Source organism: Haliotis rubra, unplaced genomic scaffold (genome assembly GCF_003918875.1).
Source record: "Haliotis rubra isolate DU_JTF1 unplaced genomic scaffold, ASM391887v1 Scf210, whole genome shotgun sequence".
Taxonomy (NCBI): domain Eukaryota; kingdom Metazoa; phylum Mollusca; class Gastropoda; order Lepetellida; family Haliotidae; genus Haliotis; species Haliotis rubra.
The window spans coordinates 322853-345647 of record NW_025766115.1 but is presented as its reverse complement, the minus strand read 5'-3'; the positions used below and the strand labels follow the sequence as shown (position 1 = coordinate 345647).

Sequence of the window (22795 nt, the reverse complement as noted above, 5' to 3'; positions counted from 1 at the left end):
ATTTGCAATTTTTTATTAATCCTTATGACAGTTTCATTATGCAGTATAATAATAATTATTAATATAGGATATTTATATTAATATAGGATTTATTTCCCTTGATATTGGATGCCAATCTCAACGGCACATCGAATTATCAAACTCAACTCCCTGGGGAGTATACAACTCTTGCAGCCACTAGGCGCACCGAGTTATTGTGGCTTTCTCATCCTAACGAGGTACCCATTCACAGCTGGGTGGACTGGGACACATAGTCACAATACTTTGTCCAAGTTTACTGCACGTTGCTGTATCCTCAACTAGGTGTTTGCATGTATTCATGTGGCCACCATCTGGTCATATACCAACGGATTTGTGAGTTCTTTAAAGTGCACAGGGCTGTGTACTGTACACTAGGGGTTGTGACAACACGGAGAGTCTGCACACAAAGTTGACTCCAAGTTTTTACACCCGGTCACAGGTGGGCTCCATTCCGACACCTCAAATTCACTGGATCACTAGCCTGGCGCCTTAGCCAGCTCTCCCAACGCGCCCCCGTCAACGCAAAGATGCATGTACACACACTCATGTACAGATGATTGGCCAATCAGATAGGTACTAATTTTTCCACAACTAGTAGTGAAGTAAAATGGGATTTAAAATCATTTTCAAGAATATTATTTCAAGATATAAGTGATGTGCATGATTGTGTGTGCCTAGCTACTTGTACCAGTGCCATTAACTCCTTAATGTATAGAGCCCTACTATGTCCTGGTAAGTGGAGGACCCACAGGAACACCGTTCCTTGTGTCAAACTCACCTTCTCTGCAGCCCTAGCACCTTTTGTCAGTGGTCGTCTTGTTGAGGCCTCGAATGCTGGTAGAGGAACAATCACCTGTAGGATACCATTAGGAACTTAGGACTCCACTGTCACACATAATATATGACAAAATCTCTGAAGAAAACAGAAGCTGGTGTGTTTCTACTTTGTGTTTAACTTCTGCCCGGATGTATTGATATTTGCAAACTTGTCAAGAATTGTGACATTTTGTGTGTGCTCTTGTGTTAGATTTGTAAAATAAAGAATTCATTACTTTTTCGTTTATTCAACACATGTATATTGTTTTCATTTTGCATCATTCATATATATTCCTTCAGTACCAGGCAAATGTTCCTTAATGCTGCATCAAGAATATATATAATTCCTCTTGTATCAAGCATTTGTCTTTATCAAGCATCATGCATACAGCATTCCTCTCTACACCAAGCACAGAACTTGCTATCACACTGAGACACCCAAATCCCCCTGGAAGCACAGCATTCTTTATTGCATCAAGCATACAATATTCATTGCTTCAAGCATTTATCTGACATCAACCCTTCAAGCATACAATGCTCATTTCTGTATAGTATCAAGCACACAGCTTTCCTATTGCATCAAGAACAAGATATTCCGTGTTCCATCTCTGTATTCCATTGCATCAGATGTAAAATATCTTTGTTGCATCATGTACAGTATTCTACTGCATCAAGCATACAATATTCTGTCTCAAGCAGTCTTTACTATAGCATCAAGCATACAATATTTTGTCTCAAGTAGTCTTTACTATTGCATCATGTACAGTATTCTACTGCATCAAGCATACAATATTCTGTCTCAGTCTTTACTATTGCATCAAGCATACAATATTCTGTCGGACTTAACTATTGCATCAAGCATACAATTCCTTGTTTCAAGCAGTCTTTATTACTGCATCAAGCATACAATATTGCTTGTTTAAAGCTGTCTTCACTGTTGCATCAAGCATACCATATTTCTTGTTTCAAGCAGTCTTTACTACTGCATCAAGCATACAATATTCCTTGTTTCAAGCAGTATTTACTACTGCATCAAGCATACAATATTCCTTGTTTCAAGCAGTATTTACTACTGCATCAAGCATACAATATTCCTTGTTTCAAGCAGTATTTACTACTGCATCAAGCATACAATATTCCTTGTTTCAAGCAGTCTTTACTACTACATCAAGCATACAATATTCCTTGTTTCAAGCAGTATTTACTACTACATCAAGCATACAATATTCCTTGTGTATTCCTTGTTTCAAGCAGTATTTACTACTGCATCACCAAGCATGCAATATTCCTTGTTTCAAGCAGTATTTACTACTACATCAAGCATACAATATTCCTTGTGTCAAGCAGTCTTTACTACATCAAGCATACAATATTCCTTGTTTCAAGCAGTATTTACTACATCAAGCATACAATATTCCTTGTTTCAAGCAGTCTTTACTACTACATCAAGCATACAATATTCCTTGTTTCAAGCAGTATTTACTACTGCATCAAGCATACAATATTCCTTGTTTCAAGCAGTCTTTACTACTACATCAAGCATACAATATTCCTTGTTTCAAGCAGTATTTACTACTGCATCAAGCATACAATATTCCTTGTTTCAAGCAGTCTTTACTACTACATCAAGCATACAATATTCCTTGTTTCAAGCAGTATTTACTACTGCATCAAGCATACAATATTCCTTGTCTCAAGCTGCCTTCACTACTGCATCAAGCATACAATATTCTGTCTCAAGCAGTATTTACTATTGCATCAAGCATACAATATTCTGTCTCAAGCAGTATTTACTATTGCATCAAGCATACAATATTCCTTGTTTCAAGCTGCCTTTACTATTGCATCAAGCATACAGACCTCCCTATGGCATCAAGCACTCCATATTACATGGTGAATCATGTGCATAGATATGTTTTCCTCAAGTGCTTCAAGCACCTTTTCAGATGCACATATACTCATTTCATGTATGACCAAAACAATAATGTGATTACTTCTCCTAGGTACGTCATACATTGTGCATACTTAATCCCCTATTCTCAATGAGTGCCTTGCAACAATGGCTGTTTCTTATGAATGTGAAATATTTCTCTGTGTAAACTAATTAAAGTCTATTTCACACTGCCACAAACTATTTTGTGTATTAGCATTACATTTGGGCCCATGTGTCAAAAATGATCATTAACAATATTCCTGATGGATACTAGTTTTGGATATCTCCAAAATGTTGTGAATGCATGCATGCATTGCATTGTGTTGTTATTCAAACATGCCTAATTCTGACTTGAGTCAAGAAATGTCCTCCACTACTGTATCATGCCATTGTCTCTATGAATGTGGTTGCAATCATATTGTCCATGAATGCTATTTCCATACACAGTAGGATTACTGGTTGTTCATTTATGTAACCAGAGACCATATTTTCCATGAAGTACTTCAGAATCTGTTTCACGGTTTACCATTCAGCATTTCTCTATGTAGTGAGAGTATTCTCAATTTCATCTATGTGTCTTCATGGGGGTTAATGAACATTGTTTAATCTTAGACAGCATTGATAAAGTGATACCACTGAAATATGTAAATAATGAATAGTGGGCGAGAGAACGAACAGATGGGTGTTGAGTGAGAGAGTGAATTTAGTTTTACACCGCTTTTAGCAATATTCCAACAATATCATGGCGGGGGACACCAGAAATGGGCTTCACACATTGTACCCATGTGGGGAATCGAACCCGGGTCTTCGGTGTGACAAGCGAACGCTTTAACCATTAGGCTACCCCACCGCCCCAGATGGGTGTTGACTCAAACCACATGAATAGTAAGTCGTGCATTCTTCATGTTGGTGATTTATCATTCTTCATAAAAATATAACTTGAATCTTTTTGAATATGCTGTTGAATTACTTAGTGTCATCACTGATTTTCAGTTGTTCATTCCTAATATTTTCTGATTTCTGAGACTGATCAATCTCTGGTGTTGATGTTTATACATTAGAAATAATATTCATCAAGATTATTCATCATTTTCTGTTGATGATTTCATTATTTTCAATTTTCCTCATGAAGTATTATCGTTTCTCTGTCCTCCCCATCCGACAATTAAACTCCTTTCATAGAGATGCATCATTCTTCATTCTGTTGACAGATCTTATTGTCATCTTGCTGATCGACTGTTCTGCGGTGATAAATTTAGACTTTCTCGGTTGATTTGTTTTTTTCTCTTTGCAGACTGATTTATCATTGTTTCCCGTTCAACAGGTTGATCATTACCTCATCAATGTGTTCTTCCTCGTGGAAAGTTCTTGACAGAAACAGACAAGACATTGTCATTCCCTTCTTCGTGAACAAAATCAGATCATTACCGATTCTCATTGAGCCTCTGAAACAAAGAGGTAACCAAAATATGTCACTAAATGTACCAAATCAACAATTAAAAGATTTTCCTACCACAAATAGATACAGACAAAATTATCTTGTTTGTTGTTTAATGCCAAACTCAGCAATATTCCAGCTCTATCACAGTTGTCTGTAAATAATGTCTGGACCACACAATCCAGTGATTGCAATCATGAACATCCAACTATGCAATTTGGGTTTGAAACACGCATCAAACATGTCACCGAATATGATTCCTGACACATTCAGAGAATAATATGTAACAGAAGTTACAAAATATTTCCTGAATTTTCTTGTGATTATGTAGATGAATCTTGATGAATCATCGAATCTTGTCATCTGGTTCTGAAGGTGTTGACAGATGTTAGCAAAAACACAATACATGGAAGCAATCATCTTGCAGACACAATACTTACGATTTCAGACCATTGCCATACATTCCAATTTGGTTCAGATCAATGGACTTCTTGGCAGATTTACCAAAGGTGACAATATCAGCTGTCTCATCTGTAACAAGACATAATTACTTGAGGCTTCGGTGATCAGTAGACTAACGTTGTGTACAGGAATATTTCACTCAGACTGTGATGTGCATGCACCAATGTCTACTTGTATAGGTTAGGACTAGAGCCAGTTTCGTATCGCAGGCCAACATTGATACCATAGTCAAGTTTAATATTGATATATATTTTGTTTATTCGTTTTGGTTGTTGTTTAGGCCCTTCTCAGCAATATTCCAGCTATGTGACAGTCTGAACCATAAAATCCAGTAACTCCAATCATGAGCAGCCATCTACGCAACTGGGATCTACGCAACAAGTCAGGGAGCCTGACAAACTGATCCTGTTACTCACCTCTTATGACAAGCATGGTTGCTATGGACCAACCTGTATCTAAGTTCTAACCCAGAACTTCACAGGTCTTTAACATTAATAACACAGGTCTTTAACATCAACAATAATAGACACCACTACTCAAGTCCTTTATCCCTTAATGCCGGAGAGAGAAACAATAATCTCTGAATGGCTTTTGGTATGATGCCACCATATTTGAACCATGAACCTTCCACTCTGGGGGCACTAGTGAGTGAGTTTAGTTTTACGCCGCACACAGTAATATTCCAGCTATATGGCAGCGGCCTGTAAATAATCGAGTCTCAACCAGAGAATCCAGTGATCAACAGCATGAGCATCCATCTGCGTGATGACATGTGTCAACCAAGTCAGCGAGCCTGACCACCCGATCCCGTTAGTCGCCTCTTAAGACAAGCATGGGTTACTGAAGACCAATATTCTAACCCGGACCTTCACGGGTCCTGGGGGGCACTAGGCCATAGGGCTGAATATTGTATATGGCACACACAATAGCGGTTGTGATATTGCTAAAGGCAATCTAAAGTCCACACTCACTAGTTTGTGATGAAATGATTATGGGACACTAATTAATTGGTCCAAGGTCTCATTATTAGGCATTTATCAAGCATCATATGTGACAATTGCAGGCAAACTTGAGGGCAAAACATCGACTCAACTTTTTGCAGTGTTTAGATATTCTTACCTTTAACAGTGTTTTAAAATTGCATGAAGGACAATGTCACATCATGCAAAGTAATGTGACCTTGTATCATACATACAAAGCAAAAAAACATTAACATTTACGATAACGTGAAATTAAATGTCTCATTCCAATTTGGAAATTTTACCAACATTTGATGCAAAATATCAACCTGTGAGAACTTGATGATCATTAGACACAGGTGAGGTGAGATTGGATTTAACGTCGTGCTTGAGAATATTTCGCTCATATGACGACATGCATGCGCGTGTGTGTGTGTATGTGCGGCTGCTTGTACTAGCCCAGACTTAAGCTGGCTTTATAGTGCTAGCCCACTGAGATACCATGCCGCAGTGGAGCATGGATACCCCACTCAGACACATTATACTGACTCCGAGCCGACCAGTCCTTGTACCCATTAATGCCGAGCGCCAGGCAGGGACCAACAAGTACCATATTTTAACTTCTTTTGGTATGACGCGGTCGGGGATCGCACCCACGACCTGACGCTCTAACCACTACACCACAGAGGCGGTCTCATTAGACACAGAGTCTGAAGAGAAAACAATGAATGGTATGGGCTTTGAATTAATTGGGTGGAGCCTGCTGAGGGTGGACTGTCATACTGCTGAATGTCTTAGTGGTTTCCAGCTCAGGAGTCATACATACTTGGGTCCATGCCTTCTCCGTCGTCAAGGAAACACATCATAAAGCCTCCTCGCAGCTCCTTGTCCCTGACTTGAAATCAAATGCACACACTTAAATAAATACTGTAAAACTAAGCATCAATGATTGGGAAAGGCAGGGGCCATTTTGCACATTAGAATAAAAGAAGGCCCAATAAAATTTTGAAGTTTACTATTGATACTATGGCCCATTCCAAATTCAGAAAATGGCTAATAATCCTGAAAATGATCCATTGTCAATGTTCTCTACCCCAATCCCTGAAACATACAAAAATATGTACTCTATCCATGAATTATTCTTAGCCGATATATTTCTGATTATTATTGTTACCATTTCAAATCAGCTGCATCATTCTCAGTAATTATAAAGCAATGGAATTGTCTGTTTGTACCACCCCAACCAATAGAGTGACTGACTTGCCAAAATCTTTCTACATATACTCAAAGAAACTGGTTCTCCATCAACAACTAATAATATGGCAAATCATTTTTCATAACTTTACAGTAGGCTTAATAACAGTGTTCAACAATCAACTTATAAAGTCTTGTTTATTAGTCTGCTGATGACAACTGTTGCATGATTACATACCTGTATAGATATTGATTTTTGTTGCATCCGCATCTCTGAAATATATACAGCACAGTTGAATACAAGTACACAATGACTCATATTCAGAAATTTTAAATTGTATTGCAACAATTGTAGACACAGTAGAGAAGCAAAATGATGACTACAGTCCGTTTGATTTCATTTGAGACTGATGAATTGCTCACTAACAAACAATAACAACTTTTTTATTTGGGTGTCCAAAATTATGAGACAAATCATCAGAGTTGGTCTGTCGATTTCATGTGACTGCGCAAAATTTGGTTTTGTTGCATTTATTAGACTTTGTGTTATTGAGCAATTTATCGGTCTCAAATGAAATCAAATGGACTGTAAGCGAGTAAGCCTTTGAAAACTCTGGGTATGAGCATATTGGAAATTTTGCTAACTATGAATAGACTCAATTACCCAGCTATCTCTTTATTGATTTTACATTTTATGCCACACAAATGTACCTCAGGTTTAAAGATCATGATTTAATGTAGGAGAAATAACAACAAACATAACCAGCTGAGCACCTACCTGGCATTATCCAGCAATTCTGCCAATGCTCCAAACAAGAACTCATGGGTTGTTCTGAAAATGATTTAAATTCATCCACATCATGTGTGAACTGGACTGTCGAAATATTTAGGCTGGACAAAAAGGCTGACAAGCAGTGATCTCATTTGTGCAAAACATGTGTCATCAAGGAAATAATATTCTGGAAATAAAGATTTCAGGGTTTGGTGAGACAGATGCAAAAATTTTGCAATGTGAGAGAGATGACTGATGATACTATACTTTCTGAACAATTTAGATGTATTCAAACAGAAGAGATGAAATCATAAGAAGATGCATTGCAGGAGATGATGACAACAGTGAAAGCCTTAATGTTGCCATTTATCATTAGCTGCACAATAACATCTGTGATAACCTGAACGTTTCAGCTTGATATCAATGGCTTTTGAAGCGATTATTGTTTTCTGGTGTCATATTTCAAATATAAAAAAAAATTCTCATGAAAAATCTATGGTTCAATAGCTAAAGCTCTGAACATATATAACTCATATAGTGTTAAATGCAATAATAATACTTCAACATGATGTTGTGTCATTTTATGGAAGCATTTTCTGTATTGTTTACAATACTACTTAGCCATGTTGCATAATCATTGTGGTGCATATTCAATATGAAAATAAACAAAAATGGCATAATTATTTCATGTTAAAACTTCTTCTTAGTTCCAAATCTACCACAAACTACACAGTACACCTAATTCCAATCAAGCATTCTGCTCTTGAATGAGCGAGATTGTTGACAGGATAACAATAATACATTTTCAACAGTTTAAATAGGTACTCATGTCATTCCTTGCATGAGGATATTTCTGCTAAATGCACATTGTCAAATATCATTTCACTATCAACACCGAAATGCAACCTCTCCTGAACAATATCTATAACTAGCAACACATCACCTTGCCGGTGGTGTACAAATATATTTGTAACGTTGTCATACTTCGAGCATGATCTTTTGACATTTATAACAGATACGTACGAATTAGTATGCAGATAATCAAAGCTCAATTGAGCTCTGTTCAGCGTTGTGTACGCCATTTCCCAAAGATTCAGCGTGAAGATATGATGTAGATAGCCGTATTCAACCGAACAAACTCTCGTCGGTGTTTCGGGAGTGGTTCTCCGTGCCGACCCAGGAAGATCACTTGAATATGCTTGTCATTTCTGCAGTTGTCGATTTGCTGAATAAATTAAAACAATCTCAGATGAGCGTACATATCCAATTTAATATTCGTTTCCACATGTTTGACAGGAACATTCGCTGTCTTTCCCTCGCTCCAAACTACTTCCTGTCTATGACCGAGGAGTGAATTTTGAATCAATGCGCATCTATTGTAATTTTGTTTGGGGTAATAACACGCTTGTCCGTATTGAAGAAGGGATTGGACATATGTGTGTTTGTGTCATGATATTGTATGCATATTTTATTTACACACTGCCCGCTTATGCATGCTGAAAACCACAAATGTAATAGTTTCGAAAGCATTTGATGGAACATGTCAAAAGTTGAATTGTAATGCGGAAAGAATTTTAACTTACCAAGTTGTAAATCACTGTTAGAATACTATAACACACATCCTTTAAAGTGTTACAGTTGTAAATCAGTTACACCGTTTATGATAAATTATTGAACATTTTTCTTGTTGTTTAGAGGATTTCCAGTGATAAAATTGAATCTCTCATAACCGTATCCACCAGACGCGGAGTACGAATTTGGAGTTGGTGACAATCGACAAATGGCTGCAGCCACGGTCGGTCGCGTCAGTGAAGTTTCGTCCTCAGAGTCCAGCGATGGGGACGAAACAAGCCGATTACGAGAGGCGGCTGTTCTTGATTGTCACCACTCTTCTTCAGCATCGAGTATGTATCATGCCAGTATTTTTCTGTTTTAAAGTGCATCCATGGTGATACTGGGAACTACATTTTTGAGTCGGATGTGCACTGTCTGGAAATGATGTCACTGTTAACGCCGAAACAAGTGCCCGCTGACCACATGGCAGTGCTGTGTATGTTTAGTGGCGGACGATCCTTTGTTTAATGGCAACCGATGCAGGAGACAGAATCTCGTTGTGGAATATGTGTATAAAATATTGTTGGACCATGGATGCGAACTTTATCAAACCTCCAATTTGGTTGCATGTTGTTTAATATACCCATGCAATTATATTTGAGGACATTGATTGAAAATATGGTAAATAGTGACCTTATTGGTTAAAGGAAAATATTTATATGTGTTTAAACTGTCTTGCTCTGGTGATTTTTCAAATCACCCAGGCTGTCACATACTAGGTCTTTATTTTAGTTGTGTTACCTAATTAATAGCATAGTACATGTATTTGTAACCAGAGACTACATATACCGATATGTATGGTCTTTGGTGTAAAGTACACTCGTCAAGAAAATGTCAAGTTAGAATTAAGGAATTGACGTGAATGAAAGAATTATATTCTTGCTTCAGCTGTGAATGGGAACCTCGTAAGGATGGGAAAGCCGCAATAACAACTTGATGCGCACAGTGGCTGCAAGAGTTGTATGATCCCGCAGGGAGTTGAGATGGATAATACGATGTGCCTTTGAGATTGACATCCAATGACCGAGGGAAAACAACAACTTGAGCATGTACTAGTTGCGTGGATATGTGGGCTATATAAATATCCTATATATAATTATTACTTGCCGAATTTTATTGACATTCTCTCTGATTGTTGTTGTTAAATCGTTCAATGTTCAATGTTCAAATCCAAATTTAAGACCGAAAGCCAGTGTATGAAATAAGCCAAATACCCAGCCAGACATCTGGGCTGGTAACCTCAAAAACTTACCAGCCCAGAAGAGATTTAACCAGTCCTTCTTATATACTAAATAGACAGTGCCAGTGGACATGTTATCTGAATATTTTTTTCCACCCGTCCATCGGGCTGGCTAGCTGTAAAATTAGACCGTCCGGCAGAAATCTAGCAGTCTCGGGCGGTCGAACGGGCCTTATTTCATACTCTGCCGAAAGCTTAAGTTTATAAATGCAGTTAAGTGTGAAAATAAGGGTTATTGATAAGAGGACTACAGTTTCATCTATTTGTTCGTAATTATGTATTTTAGACAAACGACAGTTATTAGAGCTTCTAATTCTCCAACCAGACCAAGGCGGTGATCTCAAATATGTTCATTCTTTAGGTTAACATTCACAATTTCAAATAACTGGAAATGGCGTCTGAAAATGAATATAGGCAGTGAAAGGAAAGGACCTTACGTAAATGAAACGTGAGAAAATATTGAATATAACGCAAGATTCGACCTAATGGATGTCGTCGTCATACACGTCATTGTACCTGACAGCATGGATTTGTATCGTTCAGTGGTATATCTGACCAGGCGGAACTATAATAGTCTATACCTACAGACCACCCTTATATACCAGGAATATTGCGAAGTGTGGCATTGGACAGCAATTAAACCATGGGGTGGGTTCGGTGTTGAAAAGGTGGAAGTTTGGACACAGGTCCTTGTGTAGTTGCTTCAATATTTCCAATACAATAATTATTACGAATGTCAAAAATGCACTATCCTATATGTCTTTACACGGGTTTGGGAGGAGGGATTCAAGCACAATGGCAACCCAAGCAGTGTCATTGAAAAGAAGATGAATATTGTATTTGCTGAATTATATTTTGTGTATTTCTGTCTGGCAGTAAATAGTTTTGGTCCCGAAGCCGTCGTTACTCCTCTTGCTGAATGTAAGTTAGAACAATTATTTGTTACCAGCATCCTATGCTATTCTCAAAGGGCATGATAATGGATTTGTGTTGGTTAGGTTTCTTGAGCTAGTGATGTCAGTCACTGGAGGGTCTGGTCCACATTTGATTAAATACAGACTGCCAAGTAGTTGGAATGCTGACTGCGTTGATAAAAACAAAATAATATTCTCAGATTATAACGCCATGTTTTAGATCTGCAACCATTAAAAACAATGGCGACGTCGGATGAATATAACGATTGATCAACGTGCAGTTATGGACTTGCGTCATGGACATGATTCTGATTGCAACAACTGAAAACGAGAACTGTAGATTAAACTGCAAAAATGTGTAAGGATTTCAATTGGGAAAACATGGCAGTCATTCTATCACTGATAATGGAGCTTGGATATTGATGACCGTCCATTAGACGACGGAGAAAATGAAGCGATTTGTCCCATCCTTGAGTAACCGGTGTATTGTCTACCGTTGTGATGACACCCTGGACCCATTCGCTACCATGTCCCTGCTTCCACGCGGGTGGTTTAACTTCACTTGTCCGATATAGTGATTTGATGGGAAGGTTATATTCATTGTCAAGAGGGGCGGTGGGGTAGCCAAGTGGTTAAAGCGTTGGCTCGTCACGCCGAAGACCCGGGTTCGAATCCCCACATGGGTACAATGTGTGAAGCCCATTTCTGGTGTCCCCCGCCGTGATGTTCTGGAATATTGCTAAAAGCGGCGTAAAACCAAACTCAGTCAGTCAGTCAGTCATTGTCAAGAGTTTTGATCGAATCGGCCTCAAATAGAAACAACAGTTGGTCGAACCTGGTGATTTTATGAAGATGTGATTTCTTTTTTCAGATGATCGATTATTATATCGGTGGTAATTGTTTGTTTTTCTGAAAAATGGCAACGCAGGACATGGTATGTAAAATGCGTGCAGGTTTTGAAAAATATGAAGCAAATTGTTACTTTCAAAAGTAAATGAATGGGCCAGCAAAAATGAGGTTCTGTGCCTTTTTTCTTTTACCATTTTTCTTTTACCATTTTTCTTTTACCATTTATATAATGATCCCCCATCACCCAGTACCAGTACTTGCCAAAAAGGTCTCCTCGTACCGGGATGCCAGGCTTTGATCCCTATGCCATGCCGGCACGACACGGCGTTTTACATCTTTATATGAAAACACTGCTAGATATATATGTTAATTGGAGAGACCGACGTCGCCAATAATGTCTTGTCTCCAGCTGCAATTCAGGAGGTCGAGAGATTTGGTGGCAGTTAATGATGATGTGAACAAACCTGGTTCAAGGCCCAACGCTATTTGATGAAATACTGTAGTGGCACGTGGTTCCCATTGTTGACCTCCCTGAAGCCATCTGTCAACACAATGCCCGACTGTATGTAACACCTGAAACTACAGCTTTTCTAATATACAAGTGTTCCCGCTGTTTTTCGCCGGATTTCTAACTGGTAGAAAACCTTCTGGGCGTGGTGGATCGTCACGTATGACGGCGTAAACTGGAATCACAGAGATTTTCGAACCTGCATATACAGTCCCTATAACGCTCATTTCATCAATGCATAGGGTGAAGCCCATTTCTGGTGTCCTCCGCAATGATATTGCTGGAATATTGCTAAAAGCGGTGTAAAACCAAACTCACTCGCTCACCCAATGAATAGGAAGTACCAGGCAGTAGCATGCTTCATGTGCATATTTCAATGCGCAAATCCGCCTGCTTGTATATGCTCGAAGCGCTACTAGTGCCCAAAGCAGTGGATGGTTGCACTCAGTTTTCATTTTCAGCTCCCGAGGACGAATACAACCCAAACTGCCTGTGGTCTGCTAGGTTACGTCACGTTACCAGCCTCCTTCCGGGTACCCATTTACTGCAGTATGAACGGAGGCCTATTTCGAATATAACCACAATCCTCAGTAGATGTTGCATCTGCTACACGTGCTACAAAGTGGGGCAGGACCTAAGTACTGAACACGACCACCCATTCAAATACTCCCCACGACCAACGGCATGTTCTATTACCTGCTTGTGTGCCGTACACCTGAACAGGTTCTACACAAGAATATGGGACGCTAAATTTGGACAAACTAGCGTGTGATCTCAAAGTACCTGTCTGTTGTTATTTTTTTTTCTGAAAATAGGTCATCACTCAGTGTTCACGGCCCACTTGCACAAAGCGATCTTAGCGCTACGACTATCTTAAGCCTATGTCAGAGAAGGGGAGTTAAATCATCGGAGCGCTAAGATCGCTTTGTGCAAGTGAGCCCACATATTCGGTAAATACAATGTATGTTTCTTCCCATCCATGGTCAGGCTCGCTAACTTGGTTGACACATGTCATCGGTTCCCCATTGCGCAGATCAATGCTCATGCTGTTGATGACTGGATTGTCTGGTCCAGACTCCATTATTTACAGACCGCCGCCATATAGCTCGAATATTGCTTTGTGCGGCGTAAAACTAAACTCACTCTCTCACTCATTCTTCCCACCCATAAATATAGTTATGTGATTCTATCTTTCTGAAGATGATGTCGTACAGTAGTCATTCGAGAACTGCACGTCCATATGTTTCTGTACCCGTGAAGATCAGGGTTAGAATGATCTTCAGCAACCCATGCTGCTGATCACTGGATTGTTTGGTCCAGACACGATTATTTACAGACCGCCGCCATATAGCTGGAATATTGCTGAGTGTGCCGTTAAGCAACAAACAAATTATATCTTTCTGACAAAGAGGAAGGGGTGTTGATATTACCCATACTTACCAGTAGCCTATTAAATACGGTGTTTCTGCAAGTAAAATCGACAAAACCATTTCCATAATAAGAATTCTGCTAAAAACAGAATCAAACTATTGACTATATTACGAGGATGTGTGGATACAATACCTATCAAATGGTTATGATACCAGATGTTCGCGTGAAGGTGAGGTCATCCAAACTTACGATGCATTCCTTCACAAACACCTGGAATGGCAAGCTAAGGTTAACCTGAAAAAGAACACCTCGGAACATCTGGTGCAAGAGAAACTAAATTGCATCGGACAGCCTGGTGTGTCACATCTGGAAATAACTGACATAAAACCTCTTGGAAACTTGACTGAAGCCTGGAATATTGTCGCCCAATTAAGCAGCTCTTGAGCATTGGCACTTTTGGAGTTTGGTGCAGTATTGTGGTGGGTTGCCTGAAACAACAAACGAAGTATTTCCCGAAACAAGTCAAGTGGATGGTTTGTTGTTTTACGCCGCACTCCGCAATATTTCAGCTATATGGCTGTGGTCTGAAAGGACTAGTAATCGAGTCTGAACCAGACAATCCCGTGATCAACTGCATGGGCATCGATCTACACAATTGGGATAGTATGGCATCAACCAAGTCAGCGAGCCTGACCACCCGACCCGCGTTAGTCGCCTCTTAAGACAAGCGGGCGGTGGGGTAGCCTAATGGTTAAAGCGTTGGCTCGTCACGCCGAAGACCCGGGTTCGAATCCCCACATGGGTACAATGTGTGAAGCCCATTTCTGGTGTCCCCCGCCGTGATGTTGCTGGAATATTGCTAAAAGCGGCGTAAAACCAAACTCAGTCAGTCAGTCAGTCTTAAGACAAGCATGGGTACAGTGCATATAGACCAAATCTATCCCGGATCTTCACGGGCAACAAGTCAAGTGACCAACGGTAGATATTGACTTGTAATGAGATGATATGTGACCATGGACATGACCGTCTTTAATTTTCTTTTGAGTCTCGGGGAGCACGAGTGGTCGAAAGAGTCACCGGAAGTTGCTGTGCAGAGTGGCGTCCCTCATTGTGCAGGATCCACTGATCTCGGTTGCAGTCTCAGATTAATACATCTTTAGTTAGTCAACATCATGTCCATGAACGTAGGCTTCACTAAGGTAGTAAATGTATATTTTATAAACAAGCCTAGGCATTTAACGTGACTCACCCACTTGTTCTACTCAGGTCTTTAACGTTTACTCTTCTGGATGTATAGACGGAATTGGATCTTGTTTTGTGTTCACTGTGTATAGCGTTATCAGTACACATGGCTATGTTTTGAATGTTAAGCATCTGTAAATATGTGTGATCTGCTTTGACGTTATTTGGTGATGTAGAGGGTAATGTCCGAGTAACTCTCCATTCCTTAAAAATAATTGAGCAGAGGCCCGGGAGGGGTCGAGGCACATTATTTTTAAGGAATGGCGAGTTACGAGGATATTACCTTAGGGCCTACTTAATTGCATTCAAAGTATTGGGAATATTCTGTTATCAAAATTAAATGACAAAATGAAGTCTTTAATTTGAAATTGGTACACATCGCTCCATTCCTGAAAAGTAATGGAGCGAGCAGACAATGAAATGACGTCACAAATGTAATTTTATACAGTTTCTCATTTGTCTCGAGGGGATTAAAGCTGTGCTTACCACCATGTTTGTTGTTTAACGCCGCACTCAGCAGTATTCCAGTAATATGGCAGCCGTCTGTAAGTAATCGAGTCTTGACGCCGTCTTAAAGCTGCTATAGCTGAATGCGGCGTTAAACAACAAAGACGAATACTCCCTTACCCTTAAGCATTTACCCACAGCCCTGTCGAGGATACACCGCGGTTGTTTACACGTTGTTCAATCAGATGTGCCATTTCACCGTAAACTATTCTCCACTGTAATTCCCAAGTCACGATATATCTGATTATTTCAGACGGGAAGACCGGCAAGTCAATACCGAGCTGCGCAAACCTGCCTCGAACAGCGCCGAATGACGTCAGCTCTCGCCCGTCGCTAAGGTACATGATGGATGCAGCTTCCTCGTCGTGTCCGAGGTTAATTAAGACAGGGATAATCTACAACAGCGTTATATAGTCTCCCTGATTAAGAGCTGGCGTTCCTCGTATATACCAGTATTTACAGGGGACCGCCTCCGTGGTGTAGTGGTTAGAGCGTCCGACCGGAGAGCGGAAGGTCGTGGGTTCGATCCCCGACCGCGTCATACCAAAAGACGTTAAAATATGGTACTTGTTGGTCCCTGCCTGGCGCTCGGCATTAATGGGTACAACAAGGACTGGTCAGCTCGGAGTCAGTATAATGTGTCTGAGTGGGGTATTCATGCTTCACTGCGGCATGGTATCTCAGTGGGCTAGCACTATAAAAACCAGCTTAAGGCTGGGCTAGTACAAGCAGCCGCACATACACATACACACGCATGCACGTCGTCATATGAGCGAAATATTCTTAAGTAGGACGTTAAACCCAATTTCACCTCACCTCACCTCACCTCACCCCACCTCACCTCACTTACAGGGCTACTACTGAAGGGTCACCTGTATGGGCATCTTGGTTTCTTGGTTTAGTGTTTAACTATGCGTTCTGCAATGCTCCACGACGGGGACCTGGAAATAATCGCGTCTGTAACAGACAAGTTGTTGATGTTGTATGTCATGAAGAGGTGACATGTCGTCACTGTCGTCCAGCACAGCATGCTGGGTTCAAGGCTCAGGGTTTGCATTCTCAATAAAACTATCAATGGATATCAGTAACTGTCTGCCATGGGCCATGATCACATGACGACGTACAGTCTGACAGTAATGGAGACGCGAACAAAGAACACAAGACCTGGTAACTGGTGACCAAAATTGTCTATTTAGACTTTGTCACAAAACACGGACCATAACTCATTGTAATTAGGGGCTTTCGCTTGCATTAATAGTAACAGCAGCAGATAACAGCAGGTACTTGAAAGCGACAATGCCCTTTCTAAAATATTCAGAAATCTCAGATTAAGATGTGTCCACTGTACAATTCCGATTAGATCAAAAACATGTTTCATACATTTAGGTTTACACTTTCTCAGGAATGTTCAGATTCTAGCCTTTCTAGGGAACTTCTATGGTTGAGTACCATCCGCATGTGTTTGTGTATAAATGCATCGATTTCTGAGCAATGAAAGTTGTGTCGAAGCCACTGTCTGAGTGTAATGGTAGATTGAAGCCGCGGTTCGGAAACACTTTAAATGAAGGACCAGGGGGTCCATGGTTCACAACACGGGTAAGAGAGTTATCTCGTTATCCTCAACCTGAGGACCAACCTTTTTATGTCGGGATTTTAAAAAGTTGGCTATATAAATTAAATATTTTAAATTAATTTGTCCTCCTGATCCCCGACCCCGACCCACAACCAAAATATACAGTTTTGCTGAATGTGCATGATGTCGGGAAAAAATGCTTTGTAAAAAGAATAAAATTGTTCATCAGCTCCCTTACTGTAATTCATCAGCTGGAATTACGCCTTGTACAGTATAGTCTCTGACTATCAGGCCTACCAAAGAAAAAATTCCCACTGTGCAGAAAAGCCCACATTAATCGTGAAAATAGCAACATAAACATAATACCTCGCTACTGAAACAGTAAAAACGGCAACTTTAAATCGCTTACACTGCATCATAAAACGAGGAGCCCGCAACTTCGATTTTGCGCATGCGCACATGGAAGAGGAAGTCTCGACCGCATGTTGAAATTTCCAGCTTGGACAAAAGTTACATTCCTTTTTAACTATTTCAGTTGTGTTATTTGGCATTTATCATCATGATACTTGTGTGCACACTTGTTTAGTTTAGTTTCCATTCGTATGAAACGATTGAAAGCAATTATTTCAACATATTTAATACTTTTTCTACGCGAGGCGATTCACGGTTGCTCGGAAATTGGAAAGAAGCCCGGATCGTAATGCGCATGCGCAGTAGAGGTCAAAGTTCGCTGATATCAAAAGTGTTGCAGTTTCATAGTTTTTCGTTGCCGTTTTTACTGTTTCAGTAGCGAGGTAATGTGTTTATGTTGCTATTTCCACGATTAATGTGGGTATTTCTGCGTTTTTCTTCACAGTGGGAAAGTTTTCTTTGGTAGGCCTGACTATCCTGAACGTCAACGTCCTGAGAGATGAGGCAACAAGGCATAAGCAGCATGGTGTGGTCTTCCCGCTGTCCTGAGTTTAACCCCACTCAACTTCACACAGCGCTCTACTGCAATGAGCTTATGACAATGCAAAGAGCTTCAGGGTACTCCTCCGCTCCCCAAACCAACTTCTGTTTGTAACGAATGAGGAACTGAGGTGATATTTTCATTTTCAGTTCATTTCGTTTTCTGGAAATCCAATATTTTATTGATGACCCTTCAGAAGTTGGGCTGAGTATATATGTTATCGAAGTCGTGAGGTCCTAACGTAAAATATACAGCCATTAGTACTAATCTACCTTGGGGCGATGGGGTAGCCATGTGGGTGAAGTGTTGGCAGAAGGTCCGGGTTCGGTACATACGTAGCCTTTTATGACGTTTGTGAGTGGAGAGCTTAGAATAATAACGACGATAAATTATTATTTTTTTATATATATATTGTTAAATTTTATTTTATTTTATTTTATTTATGTTTTTAAATTTATTTATATATATTTATTTGTTATAAAAAAATTGGGGATACCCGTGGGTTACACAGAAAGCATGGTATTCTGTAATTCGGCTGCTTATTTGTCCATTTGTCCATCTAACAGTCCGGTGCAGGTCTGTGGATTTTGGTAGAGACTAGTGTTGGGAATTGGTTGAAATCTCACAATTGATGATTGGTTCAATACCAACGACCAATCATCGAAAAACATTCCTATTCAGGTTGTAGTTGCAGATAAGTATAAAGAAAAAAATGTTTGGTTCTCTGTTGTTTTTTAAAACTGCTCAAATTACATTTGCAGATTTCACATCCAGTGTAAAATGATTCAGTTCCAGTGTAACATAAACTTCCCAGATTCTTCAAGAAATATTCAGTCATGACTTTTCAGAAAGTGAAGTGAGTTTTCTTAAAAATAAACACGTTTTCAGGCCCTGACAAAGTCCTAGGATATGTTCTATCATCAAGTATTTCAAACTCTATTACAGCGGTTCCAAAATCGTTTGTTCGATTATGAGAAAATGTGATCGATTGCTTGGTCGTTTGGCCACTGCGACCAATCTTCGATTATTTCAATTAATCGGAACACCACTAGTAGAGATAGGATAACATTTCGGTCGTTGTTAAGAACTCATTTTTTTTTACTGTGAATGGTGGATCGAACCAGTTAAAATATAATTCACATATTTAGTCTTCATACCGCATACAATCATTTCTAATAATTTGATATCACTCGAGGACTGATATTTTGTCTCAAACAATTTATAAATTAAAACAATAAGTCCAGACTGGATCGGGTTGTTAAGGTTATTAAAACGGCTGACTGCTTGTTGTTGACAGGGCGTGGGTCGTTGCTCATAATATCAATCACTGGTTTGTCTACCCATGAAGGGGCGGTTAGGTAGACTAGTGGTTAAAGCGTTCGCTCGGCACGCCGAAGACCCGGGTTCGATTCCATACATGGATACAAAGTGTGATACCCATTTCCGGTGTCCCCCGCCGTGATATTGCTGGAATATTGCTAAAAGCGGCGCAAAACCCAACACACTCACTCACCCATTTTGTCGACAGATTTTGTATTACTTATTGTTATCATATTACCTGTTTTAGTCACAATATGGCTGAGATATTGCCGAGCTGACTATAAATTTTAACTCACTCACACGCTCACCCACAACTCGATTATTTACAGAGCATAGATGGAATGGTGCTGAATACAGAATTACACAAGAAACAAACTAAAGCATTGTCAGTTGATGTTAGACCCGTGAAGATCCGGGCTAGAATAGGTCTTCAGCAACCCATGTGCTTGCCATAAAAAGGTGACTATCTTGTCGTAAGAGGCGACTAACGGGATCGGGTGGTCAGTTTCGCTGACTTGGTTGACACATGTCATCGGTTCCCAATTGCGCAGATCGATGCTCATGCTGTTGATCACTGGATTGTCTGGTCCAGACTCGATTATTTACAGACCGCCGCCATATAGCTGGAATATTGCTGAGTGCGGCGTAAAACTAAACTCACTCACTCACTCAGTTGATGTTATTTGCCTTTAAATACGTGTCTTCTGTCAGTGTGACCTTTCATGATTAGCGCATAACTAAATGCACGAGTAATTTTCTCCACACCAGACCATCAAGAGAGGAGAGTCGGGCGTTAGAGAATGATCTCAACACAACGCCGGCATTCAGGGCGTTCGTCAGCAAGAAACTGTCGCAGATTGTGGACAGGTGTGTGTAATTAAAGGGATTAACCTCGCAACAATCTGACACCGTTCCAAAAACGTAGACCGTAAGTTGTTTAGCTTGTGAATTTAGGATATGTTTTTTCAGCTGTGTTTTATTAATGGGATTAACTTCACAACAATCTGACACCGTTCCAAAAACGTACACCGTAAGTTGTGTTGAAAGAACGTTTTATACTGTGTTTTATTAATGGGATTAACTTCAGTTAGTTTAGTATACGTTCAGTTAGTTTAGTTTGTGAATTTAGTGTATGATTTCTGTTTTGCGGAACAAACATCTGACCAGCCATATTTGAACTTACAGAACAAGACAAGTCATTATTGGCAAATCCATTAAACGGATTCAACAGAGGACAATTTTAGGGTTTAATCCTGAAATGTAATGATAAATTCGGTTAACAAATATAAAGTTGGATAATTACGGCAACCGTGTCTCCACTTCCGACATCACATTACACCAACGCTATTTACTGGAAGAGGACTGCCTTACTGGCATTGGTAGGCTGTTGACATGGAAACGATTGTCTTTTGCAGTATGGTAGAAGTTACTGAAATGAAGACGGCACCCACTGCTTCCACTGCTTCAAACAAGGAGACAGAAATCGGTTAGTGCATACCTCCCGATGTATAGCGAACAACAGTTTCTAAGACATCCATGGACTGAAGTCCATCAGCTGTGGTTATGAACATTGTTTTAAATCCCGAAAGGTCTTTGAAAGGTTTCCTTCCAGCGATCATTCCTAGCAATGCTTATTCCCTCACATTGTGTCGTTTTTTTTGTTTAGGGTGACTGTTTTTTCGCTTCTCTGGTTTTATCTACACATTTGATAGCTACAGCTTCACTGTGCGGAAACGGGTTTCCATTGTGACCTATTTAGGTCACGTGTCACTTTAAGCCTTCCAGTCCATGGATACTAATCAATGGCTTCCTTCCGAAATTCTCTGATAAAAGAATGTCGAGCAGTGATAGGGATGGAATAAGTGTGGATGATGAATCTTTGATGACTCGATGAGGAATTGAGGACGACAGCGAGAGTTTATAAACTTGACCAATCTTGCCCGTTTGCTTCATCCATTGTAGGTGTCCGTCTCTTTTCAAGTTGCACGAGTCCCGTGAGCTTGGAGGATCGTACGCCTGTAAGGAAAGGTGTCTCCAAACGCCTTGTTGAAAGTAGTTCCAGCGACAGGTAATAACACAAAAACTCTTCTGAGTCCTGATGATTCACGTACATTATCCAAGAAACAAATCTTTCTAAAATCTTGCACAAAGTCGACTTGACAATCAGTTTTGTCATCTCGAAATCAAGGGTGCATGTGACTAAATGCCGTTCAAGGCAGCAATAAACCCAAATCACTCACTCACTCTTGTATGTTGCAGCTCAGAAGACGAGAGGTTAGCCTCCGCAGCTGTGTCACACGACTTCATATTCAAAGACACAACGTTTTCAGGTTCTTCTAAAACTTGCAAATCCGATCCAACAAACACTCATTGTGATGTGGTAAAATTAAAAAAATCCAAAAAGAAAAAGAAGAAAAAGGTCCAAGATCTTTCAGAAATGTCACCACAATCGATGGCGCACGATGCGGGAGACGCTGTCGATGCCGAGGATGACAACGAGCATACAAACGCAAACAAAAAATGTAAAAAGAAAAAACAGAAGAAAGAGAAGGGAGAATCCTGAGTGTGGCTGAGAAAGATGAAAGTGTCTCGATCAGGGCTGTGCTGTAGCAACAGCCTGCCCTGAACGTGAATGAGATTGAATGAAGTTCCTTGCCATCAGTGTTCATATCTTATCACTTCGTTCCACCAATTGAGAATGCTTGGTCAGGGCTGGGAAGAAATACAGCCGGCCGTGAACATGGAGGATATATTGTTTGGGTGTTCGGGTGTAACGATGAGCACCCATGGTCGGGGCTATGTTGATTGTTAGTTCCTTGTTCCATTTGCCATACTGCCTAAACAGACGTGATGGGATTCCAGCTTTTATCAATAATGTTTCAATAAACAATTCCGAGACGGGTTTGTTGTTCGTTCTTTTCATGACGCATAATGGAATTCCAGAGGATGTTTGAATAGCACAGATGAAAAATATGACCAACCTGAGAAAACTGTTGAATATAAAGTACCCCCAATAACTGTTTTATATGAACATCACATTAAAGTGTTACACATGACAAATATACGGATTATATCACGTGAAAACAGGTGCAAAATCAACTGTCCTCTGT

At 40.0% G+C, this 22795-nt stretch overlaps 2 protein-coding genes across 2 annotated transcripts in view; one reads left to right on the top strand and one right to left on the bottom strand.

The window, feature by feature from the left end:
- LOC124276612 (ATPase MORC2-like) overlaps positions 1-8944 on the bottom strand; it is a 54070-nt gene extending 45126 nt beyond the window's left edge. Inside the window, exons 1-7 of the mRNA XM_046712258.1 lie at positions 8619-8944; positions 7602-7655; positions 7062-7096; positions 6456-6524; positions 4649-4739; positions 4107-4215; positions 800-874 (exon numbers count right to left, since the gene is read on the bottom strand). Coding sequence (XP_046568214.1) covers positions 800-874; positions 4107-4215; positions 4649-4739; positions 6456-6524; positions 7062-7096; positions 7602-7655; positions 8619-8677 — 492 coding nt within the window. The 5' untranslated portion in view covers positions 8678-8944. The remainder of the gene's footprint in view (positions 1-799; positions 875-4106; positions 4216-4648; positions 4740-6455; positions 6525-7061; positions 7097-7601; positions 7656-8618) is intronic.
- Positions 8945-9342: 398 nt separating this feature from the next.
- Positions 9343-22587, top strand: LOC124276611 (protein CUSTOS-like). The gene is made up of 6 exons (XM_046712257.1): positions 9343-9499; positions 16094-16178; positions 20454-20552; positions 21101-21171; positions 21648-21753; positions 21945-22587. Exons 1-6 carry the CDS (start codon positions 9376-9378, stop codon positions 22246-22248), a joined length of 789 nt encoding a protein of 262 aa, XP_046568213.1. The 5' UTR covers positions 9343-9375; the 3' UTR covers positions 22249-22587.
- The last annotated feature ends 208 nt before the right edge of the window (positions 22588-22795 follow it).

Coding starts and splice junctions, on each gene's coding strand:
- LOC124276611 (XM_046712257.1), top strand. CDS start 9,376: ATGGCTGCAGCCACGGTCGGTCGCGTCAGTGAAGTTTCGTCCTCAGAG. Junction 9,500..16,093: donor CCACTCTTCTTCAGCATCGA/GTATGTATCATG, acceptor TGATTATTTCAG/ACGGGAAGACCGGCAAGTCA. Junction 16,179..20,453: donor AGCTCTCGCCCGTCGCTAAG/GTACATGATGGA, acceptor TCTCCACACCAG/ACCATCAAGAGAGGAGAGTC.